Source organism: Vigna unguiculata, chromosome 7 (assembly GCF_037176805.1).
Source record: "Vigna unguiculata cultivar grain cowpea cultivar isolate G323 ecotype 2 chromosome 7, ASM3717680v1, whole genome shotgun sequence".
In the NCBI taxonomy this organism is placed as follows: Eukaryota; Viridiplantae; Streptophyta; class Magnoliopsida; order Fabales; family Fabaceae; genus Vigna; species Vigna unguiculata.
In genome coordinates this window covers 2,396,432-2,415,222 of record NC_140798.1, presented here as the reverse complement: position 1 = coordinate 2,415,222, position 18,791 = coordinate 2,396,432, and the positions used below count along the sequence as shown (strand labels likewise).

At 35.5% G+C, this 18,791-nt stretch overlaps 1 protein-coding gene across 3 annotated transcripts; it reads left to right on the top strand.

Annotated features, from left to right (window-relative positions):
* The first annotated feature begins 116 nt into the window (after nt 1-116).
* Nucleotides 117-17,450, top strand: PIE1 (SNF2 domain-containing protein / helicase domain-containing protein). 3 transcript variants are annotated; one of them, XR_003606031.2, is made up of 22 exons: nt 117-404; nt 513-604; nt 3,287-3,367; nt 3,451-3,558; nt 3,717-3,797; nt 3,891-3,979; nt 4,081-4,217; nt 4,288-4,352; nt 5,648-5,783; nt 6,069-6,164; nt 6,235-6,308; nt 6,392-6,526; nt 8,470-8,505; nt 9,710-9,778; nt 9,923-9,985; nt 10,075-13,144; nt 13,596-13,660; nt 13,743-13,810; nt 14,120-14,873; nt 15,101-15,624; nt 16,428-16,931; nt 17,010-17,450. XR_003606031.2 is itself a non-coding variant. In XM_028081341.2 (21 exons), the coding sequence occupies exons 2-21, from the start codon at nt 545-547 to the stop codon at nt 16,861-16,863; spliced, it is 6,126 nt and encodes a 2,041-aa protein (XP_027937142.2). In that variant the 5' UTR covers nt 117-404; nt 513-544; the 3' UTR covers nt 16,864-17,450. The 3 variants fall into 3 exon arrangements, 2 of the variants coding, with proteins under 2 accessions (XP_027937142.2, XP_027937141.2); XM_028081341.2 differs by having other exon boundaries at nt 6,069-6,143; nt 16,428-17,450; XM_028081340.2 differs by having other exon boundaries at nt 16,428-17,450.
* The last annotated feature ends 1,341 nt before the right edge of the window (nt 17,451-18,791 follow it).

The following is an 18,791-nucleotide window of genomic DNA, read 5'->3' as shown; positions in this document are numbered from 1 at the left end:
GTTACTTTAATTTCAGTGTTGATAAGATTAAGCAAATTTAAAATAGAGTGGAAAAAGAAAAGTAAAATAATAGAAAAGAAAGAAAAGGAAAATGTAAAAGAGAGTGCCCTTGGGTTTCCGGGCCGAGAAAGCATAGGAACAGTGCGGAAACGCTGCGTTTTGGCCAAGTCAGGTGAAGAAACGCTGTCTACCTCGCCTCGCGTGCGTGGCTTCTTCTAATTTCTCTTCTCGTCTTCACCTTCTTCTTCCTCTTCCTTCTTCTCCCTCTGCGTTAGGTTTTTCCATTCTCACACTTCACATCGCTTTTTTCCTCTTCTCATTCTTCTTCTCCACCCTCACTCTCTTCTCCCAAGCCTCTATTTCTCTCATCCATTCGCGATTTATTCAATTCCTCGCGCGATAAGGTTCTGTTTCTTCTCCGCAAAGCTATTCTCGACGACTTTCTTTTTTCTACATGCATTGCCTCTGGTTAATCGCCTAAGATTTAAAGCTTTTGTTGCACTGAAAAACAGATACTTTTCGTGCTTGCCTTTTGATTTCTGCGATGGCCTCCAAAGGTCCCAGGTCTAAGATTGATCACGAGAGCAGAGCCAAACGGCAAAAGGTTAGTTCGCGTTTTCGTCTTCTTGGTCTTCGTCTCTAGACTTTTTAATCTTTTTTTTTGTTTTTCTTTTTTTGTTAATTCTGGCTATGAATGATACTGTTGTTACTGGCTGAGAAATTAAAAAGAAAAACTTATTAATAATTATGACAATTGAAAATTTACCTAGTTTCTCTGAAATGCAAAATTATCATCTGCATGTCTTTAAACTATTTATTTATATTTTTATTGTTCTTTGTTTTATGTGGTAGTCTTGGAGTTGGAGGAAATTTCAGTTGCTGGTTACGATTTCTTCCTTGCTAGGTTTTGTTCCTTTTCTTATGAGGGTCGACCTTTTGGTCCTTTAAACTGTTTGCTTTGTTTTTGGTGTATAGAAAAAGAAGGAATTCAGATTCGGGAAAAGTTAGAAGTTGAATAGAGTAAAATTATTCAAATAACACTTGTGGTGATTGAAACTGACTAATACAGAAAAAGAACGGTAACAGGAGTTAAAATGCAGTAGAGGTATGGAATGGTGCTTAGATTTTATTTATATGGTGGAAATAATTATGTTAGCTATGCTTTAGTATGTTAACATAAGTTGCTGGAGATTTGTCCTTGGCTTTATGGATAAGGATAGCAAACCATGCCATGGTATGGCAAGAGAATGTTCCTATTATGGACATGTACAGGGTATCAAGAGAAAATTAATCTTGGATGTTTGATATCATTACATAGATGGTTAAGATTAGTTTTAGGTGAATCAATTTCTATCATAGTGTTCAGTAACTGAAATCCTGGGTAAGCAACTGTGTTAAATACTCCGAGGCAGACCTTTTAAAATCTGTATCATCCGTGTCTGTATGATTAAAATGAGCTCCTCTTAGCTCCCATGCTCTTACTTGATATGCCGCTTACGCAATCATGCTAGCTTAAGACTTTTGGCGTCAATACACTTTTTTTTATTGGTGTTTGAGACTTTTAAAAAATGGGTTTTCAATTTTTTCTTGTTGAATTAGTCTTGAAATGAATTTGCTTAAGAATTAGTCCTTTTAGGAAATATGATTGTGGCTGGGAAAAAGTTGGTTGCATGTCACAGATATACACTGCACTTGGGTTTGATGAGCAAAGTTGAAGTTAGTAAGGGAATTTCGTATTGTGATTTAGCATATATTTGCTAGTGCAATGCATGAGAAAAACCTTGGAAGTGAAATGCTGATATTGTTTTTGCACAATCAGCAAATCATTAGTACAATATTCAGTTGGCCCCATCTTCATTTCTTTCCTATTTCATAACTCTTCAGCAAAAAAAAAAAAATGTATGGTAACACAAAGTTCATTTGACATTAACACCTTTTTGTCAGTTGTAAATGTGAAACACGAATTTTATCAAGAAATTTGATTCACTTTTATTCGGAATCTCTCTGTCTTCTCGCATGGCTTAATTATATAAGCCAAGTGCATTATCTTTTCCTCCATTGGTAGTACATAATTTGTTTTTGGAATATTCATTTCTTATATTTTTTTTTTGTATGCCCCCTCATACACCTCAACTCTCTTATTTCTGGCATTTTTTAACACTTTGCTGCTCAACTCAACATACTATTATGGAGCACTATTGGTTTTAATGTTGGAAAAATAGTAGTCAATGTACTTTAAAAATTGTATGTTTATGTATGGTGTATCACATCCACACAATAACATGCATTTAATGTTCATCAGCGTCTAGGAAGTTGTGCTTAATTAATAGTAGCCTAGGAAAATAGTCTCCACTAAGTGTATTATGAGACCATATATATGGATGATATATACAAAACCTGTACACACTACATTCTCTTGAATAATACAGCATTTTCATTTTCTTAAGTTCTCTCTTTTACTCTAAATTCTCCCCATCTGAATTCTACATGTAAATGTCCCAATTTTGATAAAGTTCATTTGAGCTTGATATGCACTTACGAAGTTATGCTTGAAGTATTTATTTGTAGCTGCACCAACTCTAATTGTTGATGTGACATCCTTATCAATCTTCCCTGTCTCCTTGTAAGAAGGATCCGATTCCAATGTACTTAAACTATGGAACTAATTTCACATCCAAAAGATTGCTAACTCAGAAGGAAAGTTAATGTTCAACTTGGGAGGATTAAAAATCTTGCTAAAGAGAAAAAAGAAAACAAAAAAATGTGAAGCTTAATTAACTAAAATGATGCAATTAAGTACAGCAATGAGAAATGTTAAAATAATCTGAGCTGGAATGAAATAGTTTATATTTTGTGAATGTACATGCATTTTCAAAAAGAAATTTTATTTAAATTAAGATTGTAAAATCATGTTGTCAATTTGAAATTTTGGTTAAGTTTGGTGGTTAAATGTTTGGCTGTGACTTGCTTATTTCCCTCTCTTTAATTTTTGTGTATTTATAATATGATTTTCTTTTTCTGTCTTTTTTTAGTCCGAAATGGGAAGCCTCACCAAATGCTGTGTTTTTAATCCTTGAAAGAATATTTATATTTTTAGATGTTAACCCTGTAATTCACTCAGAAAGTGGAGTTGCAGAAAAGGAGGACAATGAATCTTAGAACAACCTGAAAGATGAAATGGGAAATCATTCAATGAGAATTGTTTTAGCTGCTTATTTTTGCAAAAAAAGAAGAAAATATTTTTCTTTCACAATTCTCTGTCTAAGGTTGACTTTTTGTTGGTCAGGCTCTTGAAGCTCCAAGGGAGCCTCGCCGACCCAAAACTCATTGGGACCATGTCTTAGAAGAAATGGCGTGGTTATCAAAGGTACCCACTAGTTTCACCTTCAAAATCTGTTGTTTCTATATTTTATTTTGTATGATTTTACATCCTGTTTTTTGTTTTTGCAGGATTTTGAATCAGAGAGGAAATGGAAATTAGCTCAGGCAAAGAAAGTAGCTTTAAGAGCCAGCAAAGGCATGATAGATCAGGCTACAAGGGGTGAAAAGAAGATGAAGGTCCGATCTCTCTTCTATAAATGAAAGTAGTGATAACCTGCATTAGTTATTGATGCTATGGTTGTATTTTATAAGATACGGAAAGCATAATTCAATGATTGCATGCTTCTTTTATTCTCCACTGTTATGTTTTGTGATGAAAGCTGTATCTTGTACAGGAAGAAGAACAGCGGTTAAGAAAGGTTGCACTAAATATTTCTAAGGATGTTAAGAAATTCTGGACAAAAATAGAAAAGCTGGTAATACTTTTTTGCTCAATTGATTTGTTGGCTAGCATACTTTTTTTAATTTCCATATGGTGACCTTCGTTTCGTCATCTATTATTGTACTAGGTTCTTTACAAACATCAAATGGAACTAGATGAAAAGAAGAAAAAGGCACTTGACAAACAGCTTGAGTTTTTATTAGGGCAAACAGAGAGGTTGATTCCTTTTTATATTTTTTTTTTCACTTATGTTTTGTGGAACCTGGCAGCCCACTTGACTTCGTTGCTCTTATCTTTTAAGTATATATTGTTTTCAGGTACTCAACAATGCTGGCAGAAAATCTTGTGGATGCTCATAAATCAGGAGAGAATAATTCTGCAGAGCATCACATGAGTATTCAACACAAAGATGGGCATGGAGATGTTATTAATGAACCTAAGGAAGCTGATGTCGGTAGGTAGAGAGACATATTTGAAGTTATAAATGGAATCACTTTTTCTCACTTCGCTCAATTCAATTGTAGTGGAGTATCAATCAGATGCCGCCGACAACGATGATGAATATGATGTACAATCTGATGATGAATCGGTAATTATTTTTCAAACAATATTCTTTTTTTATTATTGCCACACGGTCATAAAACAAGACTCTTAAGTTTTGGGCATGTTGTTTGTGAAGGCAACTTTTATTTCAAAAAACCTAGATAAAGATTCAATTTACTTTTTTTAATATTTATTTAATTATGAAGTTCATATTATTGTGTAAGTAAATATGGTTTTGTTAATCTGTTCATTGTTTATTTGACTGATGTCCTTATTTTTGAAAAAAAAAAAATCAAGAATTGTGCTGCATGAAAAGGAGAATTAGTGCGTGTTTGGTTGCGTGTTTGGTTCTGCGTCAAAATGATATAGAATTGATTATAATTGATTTTCTAACGTGGAATCCGCACATGTTTGGTTTCCAAAATCAATTAAAGATTAAAAAATTCACCTTGAATGAGAAACAACTAATTCTTGTTTCTGCAATTCTCCAACGTTGAACCAAACCCTTAGATGTGAAATTTTTGGGGAATTAGTCGAAGAAATAATCTGTTATCTAGTTTTTTTACTGAAAAAAAATGTAACAACTTTTGGATAGTGTGGATATGTGGAGTTCCACTACCACAGGTACTTTTTCATTTTCTTTGTTAAATCACCTATAGTAGAGTGTGTTGTATTCATGTGCTATCATGGAGTCATTTATTCTGCATTCCCTATAATATGAAAGTCAATATTTATTCCTATGATTATTAGATGGTTATCAAAAAGGTATTTTTGGGTATCTTTTATTTCTGGGAAAGTTACATTCTCTTGTCCATACTGTTTTTTCCCATGCTAAGGGGGTTACATAAGTTATTTTCTAACCCCACTATAACTTAAATTTTAATTATTTTGAAATTTAAAAGGGATTCTTAGGAGTATTAAAAGTTAGCCAAATGTATATGTATTACGTAATGTTTTAGATATGCCAGGAATAACATTCTGGTTACAGTTTTATTTGGAATGCAACATTTTAACTTGAAACTAATGCTCCTATGTTTTGTACTTTATTTGTTTAAAAAAAGCATCACATCATGGGCTTTCTGCACTTTGTAATTGTTGCATTGTTGACTTATTCTTGTGCATACTGGTATTTTATATCTTTAATATACTTTATGCATTTCCTAGTTGCAACGTTGTTAATTTTTCCATGTAAATTGTTGAAGTTTTCTCAATGCCAAGTTTCATTTGAAAATTTAACATCTTCTCCGTGTTTTGTGCCTGATTATTTCTTCTGGTGTTTTAATGGGTGAAGATTGAACCAAATCCATTTATGAGCTTATGATAATATGGTATTGTTTGCAGGAGGATGATGAGCAAACAATTGAGCAAGATGAGGCTTTTATTACTAAAGAAGAGAGACAAGAGGAATTGGAAGCTTTGCATAATGAAATGGATGTTCCGATTGAGGAGTTACTCAAACGTTATGAAGGGGAGAAAGGTTAGATTTATTTATTTTTAAAATTCTTTAGAACAAAAAATTAGAGGGAAATGCCAATTTGCTGTACCAACCATCCTCTTTTTCATTTTCTGGGATTCTGAGTTATCCTCAGTTTCTCATCTCTGGAAGCCAATATTGAACAAGAAAGGGAAGGTGGTTATCAGTGGTAGTTAGGATAGTGCAACATGTACCTTTCTGCTAAACTGTAAGCTTTACCTTATACATATATTGTGATTACCTTATGAACCATCGGAGCATTTATGCCACTGTTTATTTTACAATTAGGAGAATCTGTGATGAAAGAAAGTAGTCCAGAGCATAGTGAAGATGTTGAGAAAATAGTAAGAACAGCTGGTGATGGTAAGAAAATATTGGCATCAGGTATGAGCTGCCATTTTCTATGCACTAGTTATACTTGTTTCTGACATAGAACATGGTTAATGTATTCCAGAAAATGGTGATGATCATTTATCTGTTAGCAAAATTGGTACAAACAACTCCAGTATGGTCTCTGGTCGACGTTGTGTAAGTTGTATGTGTTTAGTTTTACCACTTTGAATAGCAGAGCGAGTTAAAGACTTAGTGTAATGCTAATTTTTTAATAACAGGATGAAAGTAATGGTGATGTTGCTACACCAACAAAAAATCTGTCTCAATTTGAGGAAGGTCAATCTGAAGATCTAAAAGAGGTTCCTAGAGAGACAGCCAATGAAGATTTTGCGTATGATTTTACTGATGAAGAGGTGATAATGTGCTTTATTTTATTTTAAGCCAAACATGTACTCATTATAATTAATCTCCCATCTGTTAAAGATCTATCGATCTGTCTTCTGTCTTCTATATGGCACATCTTCATAATTTATGCAGCAATTATGTTTTAGAATAATCCTCCAGACAATGTAAGAGGACACTTATTTGGTGACATGGTATATGTTCACATCATCTCTCCCTTCACTCTTTTTGTCTCCCGCAACTCACAAATTTTGGAAAGTGACTCCAAAATGAAGATGTTTATCTAAATATAAGATGCTCCTGTAGTCCTTTGGGTTCTGTTAGACATCACGTGTAGGTAAGTTTTTCACTGCTGTTACAAAGTTTGAAAATTGTTTATTTCAAAATCTAAAGTCCCATAAAAGAATCCACAATTCGGTCATATTTGGAAATTGACCTGACCCTCAAGCTTGTAGATCGTATCCATTTAGAAATAACAAGTTCATGTACTGGGTTTTTATCTGGACTTTAGATGCTAGCAGTCTCTGTTTGTGCAGGTAATGATGATTCATCATTAGCAATCTGAATGACTTTGACATTGTAGGGAAGGATCCAAGTACAAATCTATGGTTTTGCTTGCGAGGAAAATGAATGATATAATATTTTAATATACGCTATAAGCTCTAGCATGTAATCATACAAATCACTGGAGAATCAGCTTGCTCAGGTGCCCCCAGTTGGTAACGGTTGACTCCTATGAACAAGTTGCTGTTCATCTTCACCTTAATTTGTATTGTTCATCTTAATTAAGTCTTGGTGTGAGATTGTAGAATTGGTGTTCTCTAATAATTGATTAGGTAGTTTTGGTGGACAATTGACATCCATGCAAGAGAGGGATGCACAAAATAAATGGTGTTGGCAGTAGGTATCTAAATTTCTGTGTTCAAGTTGTAGTAGGGAGAGATTGAACATCGTCATAGAGATCAGCCTTTGAAGTTTTAAACAAAATAGGGTTGGTCTAATCATAGTTATCAATAGCACACGATAGTGGGAAGCAGAGCTGAGCAATCAAGACTGCTGTGGGATTGAAATAGTGGAACAGTGTTCAGCAGCAGTTGTAACAGTGACCAAGTCAGTGGCTTTTGCAAGCAATAGTAGCGCTGAAACATACAGGGTTAAAAACCCTATTGTACCCTTATAAGATCATTGTTTAGGGCTTATTTGGGTAAATTATTCAACAAAAATGTTATCTGTTTCTGTTTTGACTTTTAGTCCTTCTCGAATTATAGTACTATCTATGCTCCAATCTTTCTTCTTCCATCTTTCCACCTAGTTTACATCGTACTAATTTTTTTTTACTAATTTGTTATGTTTTTTTTTTTTTCTGTTAATTTGACTCTAATTGTTTCCATGTTCATATTGCTCCAAGATTGATGCCGATTGGGTGTTGTCTTAGTATTTATCATAAGTTTCTTTAATTTTGTTTTTAAGTATTTGTGTATAAAATAATTTATATTGTATTAAAATATTTAAAATTGCAGTCATAGTGCTTCCTGCTACCCCACTTAGGCATTTTCAGAGTTTGCTGCTATCCTCAGCTATCCAAAATTGATGACTATGGTTTAATCAGTTGGATATATTTTTTTCACCAACATCAACTCATCAGGGTTTTTCTTTGTAACTAATTATGGTACAATCTAAGAGCCTCATCAAAGTATTCTGTCATCCTCGCGAAATGAGTTAGCTAGTAGGAAAATATTATTGAAACAGAGGGAACATAAAACATAAAATTCTTGGGACATTATTAATGGGTGACTTGACATGAGCTGTGAAATGTTCCAACAAATTTCAACTGTCATTGTTTTGGTACAAGCATTCTTTAAACCTTTTCCTTGCACCTTTTTCTTTCCAACAAATGTTCTATTGTGAATTCCTTTTGCTTTGTTCCTTACAATCTGCTCTGGATATTTGTCAGGAAGATGGTGACTTTTTGCTTGGCACAGAAGACAAGGTAATATTATATTTATAATTATTATCATTTCCAGTTGAGTTTGTTTCAATTGGTTTTGATCGTCAATGAAGGTGTGGTTTATAGTTTATGTTAACTGTTTTCACTGTGTCAGCTGTGTGTTGTTTGCATTATTTCTGTTGCAGATGTTGCATGTCTAAAAAGTTCAAAGAGCTTACAAAGCGATGGCTACATCTTTATTATTTCAGACATGTACTCTGCTTTAATATTAACATTGGCATAATGTATGAAGTTGTGAATTGTGTATGACTACGGGCATATAAATTAAAAGGGCGCATTTTAAAATAGTTGCACACACAAGGCCCTTTGGTGCTTATAAATTATCAAGTAGTTTCTATTGGTTGAATGATAATCTTGGTGATGCCTTCTAATTGTTCTGGACCTCACTACCTCAGCAAGGTCTCTGGGCTAGGATTGAAGTCCTATTAGATAGCAGATTTATCTTTGCCCTTATCCTAATAATTTTTTTCTCTGACGCAATTTTCTTTTTCTCAAGTGTGGCTTCAGTACAAATACCCAGCTTAATTTTTTTGTATTTTTTGGCCACATGATAACATGGTCAGACTTCAAGTATGATAATTTCAGTTGAGTGCTGACACTGGCGAGGCAAAATCTCTATGGATGGATTTTTTTTCTTCTTATGTGTGTTATAGTTTCTGTTGATAGCATGTGCATGCATCAAGCCTTTGCTCATGGAGAGAAGTGGGGTTTAGCTAGTAGTTGAATGATTCAATATGAAGAAGTGATCTGCTGGTAGACCAAGCCTTTCCTTTATATATTTCAAATCCAAATGCATTATAGAAGGTTTTGCTAGTCAAATTTTAGTATAGTTCCATACTAATTTGAAGTCAATAATTTGTTGGATATTACTGTGCTTGATTTGATTTTATATGAAGAATTTTTTGGCACTGTTAATCAATTGTTCAACTATTTTTAAAGGTTTTGGTTATTTACTCTTAAGATATCATTAATATCTTATTTTCTGTTTCTACTGTTATTAGTCTTCATATGTATTTTGGGCTTAGTCCATATTTTCTTTATTATAAATACAGCCCCTATGTGTATTTTCTACACAAGGGAGATTAGTCTCAAACCTTATTTTCTCTATATTCAACATGGTCCATTTTTCAATCTTGTTTGTTTGCCTGTCAATTTTATGTCTTAACTTTTTAAAAAAAATGTTCAGGATGATGAAACAACCTTATCAGAGGAGGAAAAACTCGAAAGAGTTGATGCAATAGATCCCAAGGATGAGGTTAAGAGCTAGCCTGCCTATCCTTCTGCAATATTATTTCAGAATACTACTACTGATATAGAATTTTCCCCCATATCCTTCTGCAACTATTATATATATTTATATGTTGTATTGTTACTCTTCATGACAAACTGTTATTTGTAGATTGCATTATTACAAAAGGAGAGTGACATGCCTGTCGAGGAACTGCTTGCAAGGTATAAAAGGGTAAGCGGAATTCACCTCTAATTGTTACTGATGGCTTGATTCCTTAGTCCATTGATTTTTATTGCCCCCCTCCCCCCTTTGTTTGTTAGGACCCGAGTGACAACGAAGATGGGGGATATGAAACTGATTATGCTTCTGCTTTATCCGAAGACCATTCAGACTCTCCTGTCCATGAAGATGCCGGGCAAAAGGATTCTGGCATTCCTATGGATGAAGATATAAAGTCTGGTGAACACCTGGCTACCACACAGTCCCAAGCAGAAGAACATTGGGAATCACCTCATGAAAATTTGGATCAAAGAGAAAGTGAGCATATAATTGCTGATGCAGCTGCTGCTGCAAGATCAGCACAACCTACTGGAAACACCTTCTCCACAACTAATGTGCGTACGAAGTTCCCTTTTCTACTCAAGTACTCTCTTCGTGAGTATCAACATATTGGATTGGATTGGCTTGTCACCATGTATGAAAAAAGACTGAATGGAATTTTGGCAGATGAAATGGGTCTTGGAAAAACAATTATGACTATATCTTTGCTTGCACATCTTGCTTGTGAAAAAGGAATTTGGGGTCCGCATTTAATTGTGGTACCAACTAGTGTAATGCTTAACTGGGAGACCGAATTTTTGAAATGGTGTCCTGCCTTTAAAATTTTGACTTATTTTGGAAGTGCAAAGGAGCGAAAGCTTAAAAGGCAAGGATGGTTAAAACCAAACTCGTTTCATGTATGCATAACTACTTATAGATTAGTTATTCAGGACTCCAAAGTTTTCAAGCGCAAAAAGTGGAAATATTTGATCTTAGATGAAGCTCATCTCATTAAAAACTGGAAGTCACAAAGGTGGCAGACACTCTTGAATTTCAATTCAAAACGGCGGATTCTCTTGACTGGTACACCACTACAGAACGATCTGATGGAACTGTGGTCTCTCATGCATTTCTTAATGCCCCATGTTTTCCAGTCGCATCAAGAGTTTAAGGATTGGTTTAGTAATCCTATATCAGGGATGGTAGAGGGAGAAGAAAAAATTAATAAGGAGGTTGTTGACCGCCTGCACAATGTCCTTCGTCCCTTTTTACTCCGTCGACTGAAGCGAGATGTGGAAAAGCAACTTCCAATGAAGCATGAACATGTCATATATTGTAGACTATCAAAGAGGCAGCGGAATTTGTATGAGGATTTCATTGCTAGCTCAGAGACTCAAGCAACTCTAGCAAGTGCCAATTTTTTTGGGATGATTAGTATTATCATGCAACTTCGTAAAGTTTGCAATCATCCTGACCTATTTGAGGGTCGTCCTATTGTCAGTTCGTTTGATATATGTGGTATTGATATTCAGTTAAGTTCTTCTGTTTGCTCTATGCTTTTGCCTAGTCCCTTTTCAGTGGTGGACCTAAGAGGTTTGGGTCTTTTATTCACTGATCTTGACTATAGTATGGCTGCTTGGGAAAGTGATGAAGTACAAGCTATTGAGACTCCTGCAACCTCAATCATGGAACGTACTGACATAGATGAGCTAGAAGTAATTAGGCCACTAAAATGTCAAAAAAAATTGCAAGGAACAAACATTTTTGAAGACATCCATAAGAAAATCTGGGAAGAGAGGCTAAAACAGGCAAAGGAACGTGCAGCAGCTATTGCATGGTGGAACTCCTTGAGATGTAAAAAGAGACCTATGTACTCAACAACTCTGAGGGACCTTGTTACCTTAAGGCATCCTGTATATGACATTCATATGGTGAAAGCAAACCCTACTTCGTATATGTACTCAACAAAGCTAGCTGACATTGTTCTCTCCCCCATTGAACGATTTCAAAAGATGACTGATGTGGTTGAAAGCTTCATGTTTGCAATTCCAGCTGCACGGGCACCCTCTCCTGTTTGCTGGTGCAGTAAAAGTGAGACAAATGTGTTTCTGCAGCCATCTTACAAGCAGAAGTGCTCTGAAGTTTTGTTGCCGCTACTGTCACCAATTCGACCAGCAATTGTTCGCCGACAAGTGTATTTCCCTGATAGGCGTCTTATACAATTTGACTGTGGGAAACTGCAGGAACTGGCAAATTTGTTGAGAAAATTAAAATCAGAAGGTCACCGAGCTTTGATATTCACCCAGATGACAAAGATGCTTGACATATTAGAGGCATTCATTAATTTGTATGGCTATACATACATGCGCTTGGATGGATCGACCCAACCGGAGGAGAGACAGACCTTAATGCAACGCTTTAACACAAACCCCAAATATTTTCTTTTCATCTTGTCAACCCGTAGTGGGGGTGTTGGTATCAATCTAGTTGGAGCTGACACAGTTATTTTTTATGATAGTGACTGGAATCCTGCTATGGATCAACAGGCACAAGATCGATGCCATAGAATTGGTCAGACACGTGAAGTTCATATTTATAGATTGATTAGTGACAGCACCATTGAGGAGAATATTTTGAAGAAAGCAAATCAGAAGCGTGCACTTGATAATCTAGTCATACAAAGTGGGGGTTATAATACTGAGTTCTTCAAGAAGCTTGATCCTATGGAACTATTTTCAGGTCATAGAACACTTTCAATAAAAAGTATGCTGAAGGAGAAAAACCAGAACACTGGGGAAGTTTCTGTAACGAATGCAGATGTAGAGGCTGCATTGAAATGTGTTGAAGATGAGGCAGATTACATGGCTTTGAAGAAAGTTGAACTGGAAGAGGCTGTGGAAAACCAGGAGTTTACTGAAGAAGCCATTGGGAGACTTGAGGAGGATGAATATGTAAATGAAGATGATGAAACTCCAGAATTAGGTGAATCTGTTTCAAACTTAAATAAAGAGAATGGCTTGGTATTAAATGGAAGTGAGAATAAGGAAGATAGACCACCAAACTCTGTTGCTGTCAAAGAAGATGATGCTGATGTGCTGGCTGATGTGAACCAGATGGCTGCAGCTGCAGCTGCAGCTGAACAAGCTATTTCAGCATTTGAAAATGAGCTACGCCCTATTGATCGATATGCCATTCGCTTTCTGGAACTGTGGGATCCAATTATAGATAAAACAGCCTTGGAATCTGAAGTCAGGATTGAGGACACAGAATGGGAGTTGGATCGGATCGAAAAGTACAAGGAGGAGATGGAGGCTGAAATTGATGAAGACGAGGAACCTCTTGTATATGAAAGTATGCTCCTCATTGCTCCCTTTGCTTCATAAAATTGGAAATAATTGTTATCCTGTTTATGAATGTTAAAATTCATGTCATTATATTAGATCTCATGAAAAAGTGATTGACCATGACTGTATCCAAATAACTTGTCTCTAGCATAGTTTAGTGGGTCCGTGAAAGTACAAAACATGCTATAAAGTATCTTATAGTTTGTTTTCCTCCATATGTTCATTACACTTGAAATCTTTTATTACTGTGTAATAAATATTCTGGTGCCTTGCTACCCTCTTACATTGAATTTTAAAATTTGATTTACGGTTGGTTTCCAGTGCTTTCAGTGTTCGCATATTTGTTGATTCATTCAGGAGATGGTTTGTTACAAATGTTGTCTTAAAAAATGTTTAGTTTGTATGCTTGACATAATTGTGACTTATGAGGTTGAACACTACTTTGGTCTACATAATAGGCTGGGATGCTGATTTTGCAACCATGGCATATCGGCAGCAAGTAGAGGCCTTGGCTCAACATCAGGTGTGTTGGATGAGCTATGAATTTTTTTCCTTCTCTATGCTCTGGAGTGACTATTAATATTTTGCTTTTTGTGATCTTGTAGTTGATGGAGGAACTTGAATATGAAGCTAGACTGAAAGAAGCTGAGGAAGAAGCTTGTGATTCTAAAAAGTAGGCCAGCACTGAACTCTGACCATCTCCTTCCCATCACTTGCTTTTGAAATAGTATATCTAACATTGATATGAAAACAGCTCTTTGCACTTTGTAACTGTAATATTCTTCTACATACAAACTAGGTTTTTGATGGGGACTGAGTTTTTGACATTAATGCTTTCTTAAAAAGTCGTCTTTGTTTTGAATGTTTCTTCTGCAGTTTTACCAGTAAGAGTTTGAAATACATGAAAAGTTTTGTATTGTAACAAGGTAAAACCCCAAATAAGAAAATACCTGAGAATGCTATATTTTTCTTTTTTCCACAGGACAACACCAGGGGATTTGAAACCCAAACCTAAAAAGAAGCCCAAGAAGGCAAAGTTCAAATCTCTAAAGAAAGGATCTTTAACTTCTGGATTGAAACCTGTGAAAGAAGAGTCACAAGCAGAGCCAATGAACATAGATGATGAGGATATCACTGGTATGGAATTTGTGTCTCCAAATTCATCCATGCAGAAAAAACGTAAATCTAAAGCAACGACTGATGGTGAAGAAAAGAGACTTAAGAAGTCCAAAAAGTCCAAGAGGGATCCTCCTGACATTTATGCGTCTGATTTAGAATCCAATGCTTTAGTTGTGCAATATGAACATGCAGAATCAAAGACTTGTGAAAGTCTGGCTGATTTTGAACCGAAAACAGCAGGCAGGGGTAAGATGGGAGGAAAAATATCCATCATTCCTATGCCTGTTAAACGGATCTGGACAATAAAACCAGAAAAAATGAGAAAGGGAAATCATTGGTCCAAAGATTGTATTCCATCAGCTGATTTTTGGCTTGCTCAGGAGGATGCTATATTATGCGCTGTTGTTCATGAATATGGTCCTAACTGGAGTTTGGTTAGCGATATTCTTAATAGCATGACTGCTGGTGGGTCATACAGGGGGAGATATCGACATCCTGTCCATTGCTGTGAGCGGTTTAGAGAACTATTCCAGAAGAATGTATTGTCAATGGACAATGCAAATAATGAGAAGACCATCACTCCTGGCTCTGGAAAGGCTCTTCTTAAAGTTACAGAGGTTAGATTGGCAATGTTAGGTTTAACATGTTTATTTCAGGTCTATGATATTTTGACGTTGCATGTGGTGGTGACCTCATCTACATGGTTTCATTTCATTTGGAGTAGATTACAACTTTTATTTACTATTTATGATCTAGAAAATATTTGACCATCCCTATCACACATCCCAAAATTGATAATTGGTAAAGAAAAACTTTTTTTCTCACATCTAGTCTCTTTTGGCAGGATAACATACGGATGCTGTTAGATGTTGCTTCTGAGCAGGCAAATAGGGAGTTGCTGCTGCAGAAGCACTTTTTTGCATTGCTTTCATCTGCCTGGAAGGTGGCATCACATGTTGACCGCAGGCAAAATCCATCACCCACCTGTAATGGTCTCTATTTTGATCAGAGTCTTTTTACTTCCATAGGCCAGCCTTCGCAAAATTCCTTGAAGAAATCCTCTGAAAGAGTGCCATTTGCAAATTTGGTCCAGAGTAAGAAGTTAGTAGCAGCTGCACTTGATGATTCTGCAACTGGGCAAGTGAATGATAAAGTCATCCTCCCTAACCAAGGGGAAGGCATGCCAATGAGTGCTGATAGGTTGGATATTACTCTGGAATTCCCAAAAGAAGAGAGTGATGTCTTAGCTTTGTTTCCATCTGTTATAAACTTATCAATACATGGGACTGAACCAACACCATCTTTAAGTAAGCAAACAGGAGGAGATGACTTCAAAATTGGTCTGCTTATTGCCGAGAATCGTTTCAGGTATGGCTGAATATGGATTTTAGTTTTATGGTTCCACTTGTGAATGATATTGGTAGTAAATTAGTATTTTTATTTTTGGGTGCTGATGTTTAGAGGTCTAGTGCCTAGAACAGAAAACAACTTAAGGCTTGAAATAATAGGCAAGAACAAGAAACTAAATTGAGTACTGGTAAATAGAATTAGTTAATTTCGCATCAGGCATTTGGTTCAGAAGTATAGTGTGTCCTAATTTCTATACAAATCTATTTTTCATTAATTTTTATATCTAATTGCATCCCTTGTGGTCCATTGCTGGTTTGCTTCCGGGGAGAGAGGGGATGATATGTCTGACTTTATTCAATGGTAATTGTTTATTCTGTGGTTTGTCATACATCAGAAAATTGTTTATCTTCTTTTTAGATCCTTCAATAGCTGGTCATGTTGTCCTTTTCTTCTTGGTGTACTTGTTATATTCTTGTTATGCTGAAACTAAATTCCTAAATTCATTATAATACATGATCAACTTATGATTTATGGAATAAAGTATATGCTCTTTTGCTTTACATCATGCCTGGTTGAATTTCAGTCATAATTTACTCTTGGTTAGACTGTCTGCATCAAATAAATCCGTCATTGCCTTTTGTTGGCCATTGCGCTTTTCACACAACAAAAGTAGTATTTTAAACAATTGGTGTGACTGCTTTAATCAAGCTGTAATGTCAATTAAGTTTCTTTATCTAAGTCCTTAGTCTATGATCATTTTTTTCCTGGTAACTGTTGGGAAGCTGCTAATGGTGTTTTTCTCCTTTATCCCTACTCCTCAGGGAGGCAACAAGAATTTGTGAAGAAGACGTCTCTGGATGGGCATCATCTGCATTCCCAACCAGCGATGCAAGGTCTCGACCTGGATCCAGGATACAATCCTCTGGAAAGCAGAAGTCTTCCATATCTGACTCTGCTAAGCCTTCTAGGTCAAAGTCCAAGAGAGCATCAATTGATGCCAGTGAAATGCATCACCATCAGGCTGACTCAATATTCCAGTCAGTGCCATTACTTAAGGATCTTAGATTTGATCTCGCTCCATTCACTACAGATGAAATTGGACTTACTGCTGTGGATACACTTTTCCCCTTTGACCTGAATGTTGAAAGTTCATGGGAAATGGAGGGTGTTGGCATGATCCCACATGATTATGTTACTGGTTTAATCTCAGACCTTGATGATTGTACAACATTCCCTGAATATACTGACATTAGATAAGTAGATCAAATCAAACCTGAAATGCAGTTTTGAATGACCTTTGGCGGACAGTGGCATACTACTGGCAGGTTAGTCTTGATCAGTTAATGAATTGCCGTTGGCTTACAATCGAATTGGAACGATGCGTTCTTACAATTCTCTCGTAGGCATGCCATTTCCGATATACAAACAAAGTTCGGGGACAAGCATGCTGAAGGTTTCCAAATGAAAAACATGGAGATGTAGAATGCACAATAATTTAATTTCTTACTCGGAATTATGTATTGGCTTGGGGGTTCAGCTCAAATTTGACAGCGTCAATCTCCCATAGATCGGTACTCATTGGTAAGAGCCTTCATTTTTTGTTCCCTCTAATGGTCACACGGATTTGCCTGTGATGTTTTGCATGCACACGTACATATGTTCTTAGCTGGGGCATGCATAGGGTCTAGTGCTTTACCTGGCAATATTTTGTTATGGAAAGAGAACGAAGTAGTTTTGTAGTGGCTAGTTCGTCAGTCCCATTCATTTATAACACTACTTTAAATTATTTAACATGAGGTTTACACCATCTATGAGATGCTTGGAGTCTAATCCATATTTTAGAATGGTGTTTTTTTTTTTCTTGGTTCAAGGAACGATGTTAAGTGATTCTAAGATCCCAATGTGCAATCCAAGTTGACCAATCTGAGTTTCAAACGAAATATGTCGCTTTTTGTGATGACTCACATGACGACCTGAATTTGTTGGAACCATTCTCTAATGCAAACAGTATTTTTTTGAACAGCAACAAGTGGAGAGTTTATGTAATTCATTGTCCACACTGGAGTAATCTGATTGTTTCATATCATAGCAACAAAGTTAGCTTAATACCAGTCTTACGATAGTTTAGTGCTTTACATTTTATAATTTGAGCAACTCCACTTTTTCTGTAACTAAAAAATATCATCAAATGGGTTATTTCTCATCAATCTTTGTCTTTATTTTTAAAAATTTTGTATAACCTTAGTTTGTGTTTTTATTATATGCAACGAAGCTCATACAATAAACGATACGCTTGAATCGAGAGAGAAACATGTTTTATTTTTTTCATTTGTTCGTTACTTTCATCAATTTGTGATTGGTATCTTGATTTCTTGATGACTTCATTGTTTGTTTCACAATATCTTGTTTCCTCGAAATATAGTTTTCTATGTTGCAACTTTGATTAGATTGTATACGATTTTTAGATCATTTTACTTTGAGATGCAATACATTTTGTTTGTTTCACCACCGAACTAGCAGAACAGACCATTTGGCACGAAAGAAAATTGTGAGCAGGGAATTTGTTGAACTCGTAGTTATTTACGTTTGCTAACGTAGAAGAAAAATTAATAAATAAGTTGTTTTCGATTTACAAAATGCATCATATATTTTAGAAGATATTTTTTGTATTGCACAATGATTATCATGATCATGACATTGAAATCTTCAACCCTTTTAGAATTGGAATTGGTATGATTGTTTTGGCATTTATTTAATTGGCACAGCAAATAGTATAACCAATGGAATTCACGATGCTGAGTTAAATGATTATCTATCTGTACTGAATTCATTTGAGGGATGCAAGTCTTTTCCAACAAGGATTCTCAACAATTGCACTAATAACTTTCACACCTAATATCTCCACCACTAGCATCGTTATATTCCATAAATCGGATGAAATATTAATATTTATCATCATTGTGGCATGAATACCATTTTAAAGAATCAATTTCTTGATAAAATAAAGGCTAAAAAGTGCCCATTTAACAATTTCTTTTCAAGAATTCTTCACTACAAATTAGAATCATTCAATGACCATAACTGGTAAAACCTTTCCTGAATCACTAGAAAGAACAAATGTACCAAAGTTCTATTCAGAGTCTCAAATCCATTTGTTAACCACTCGGGCTTCATAGCATGTAATA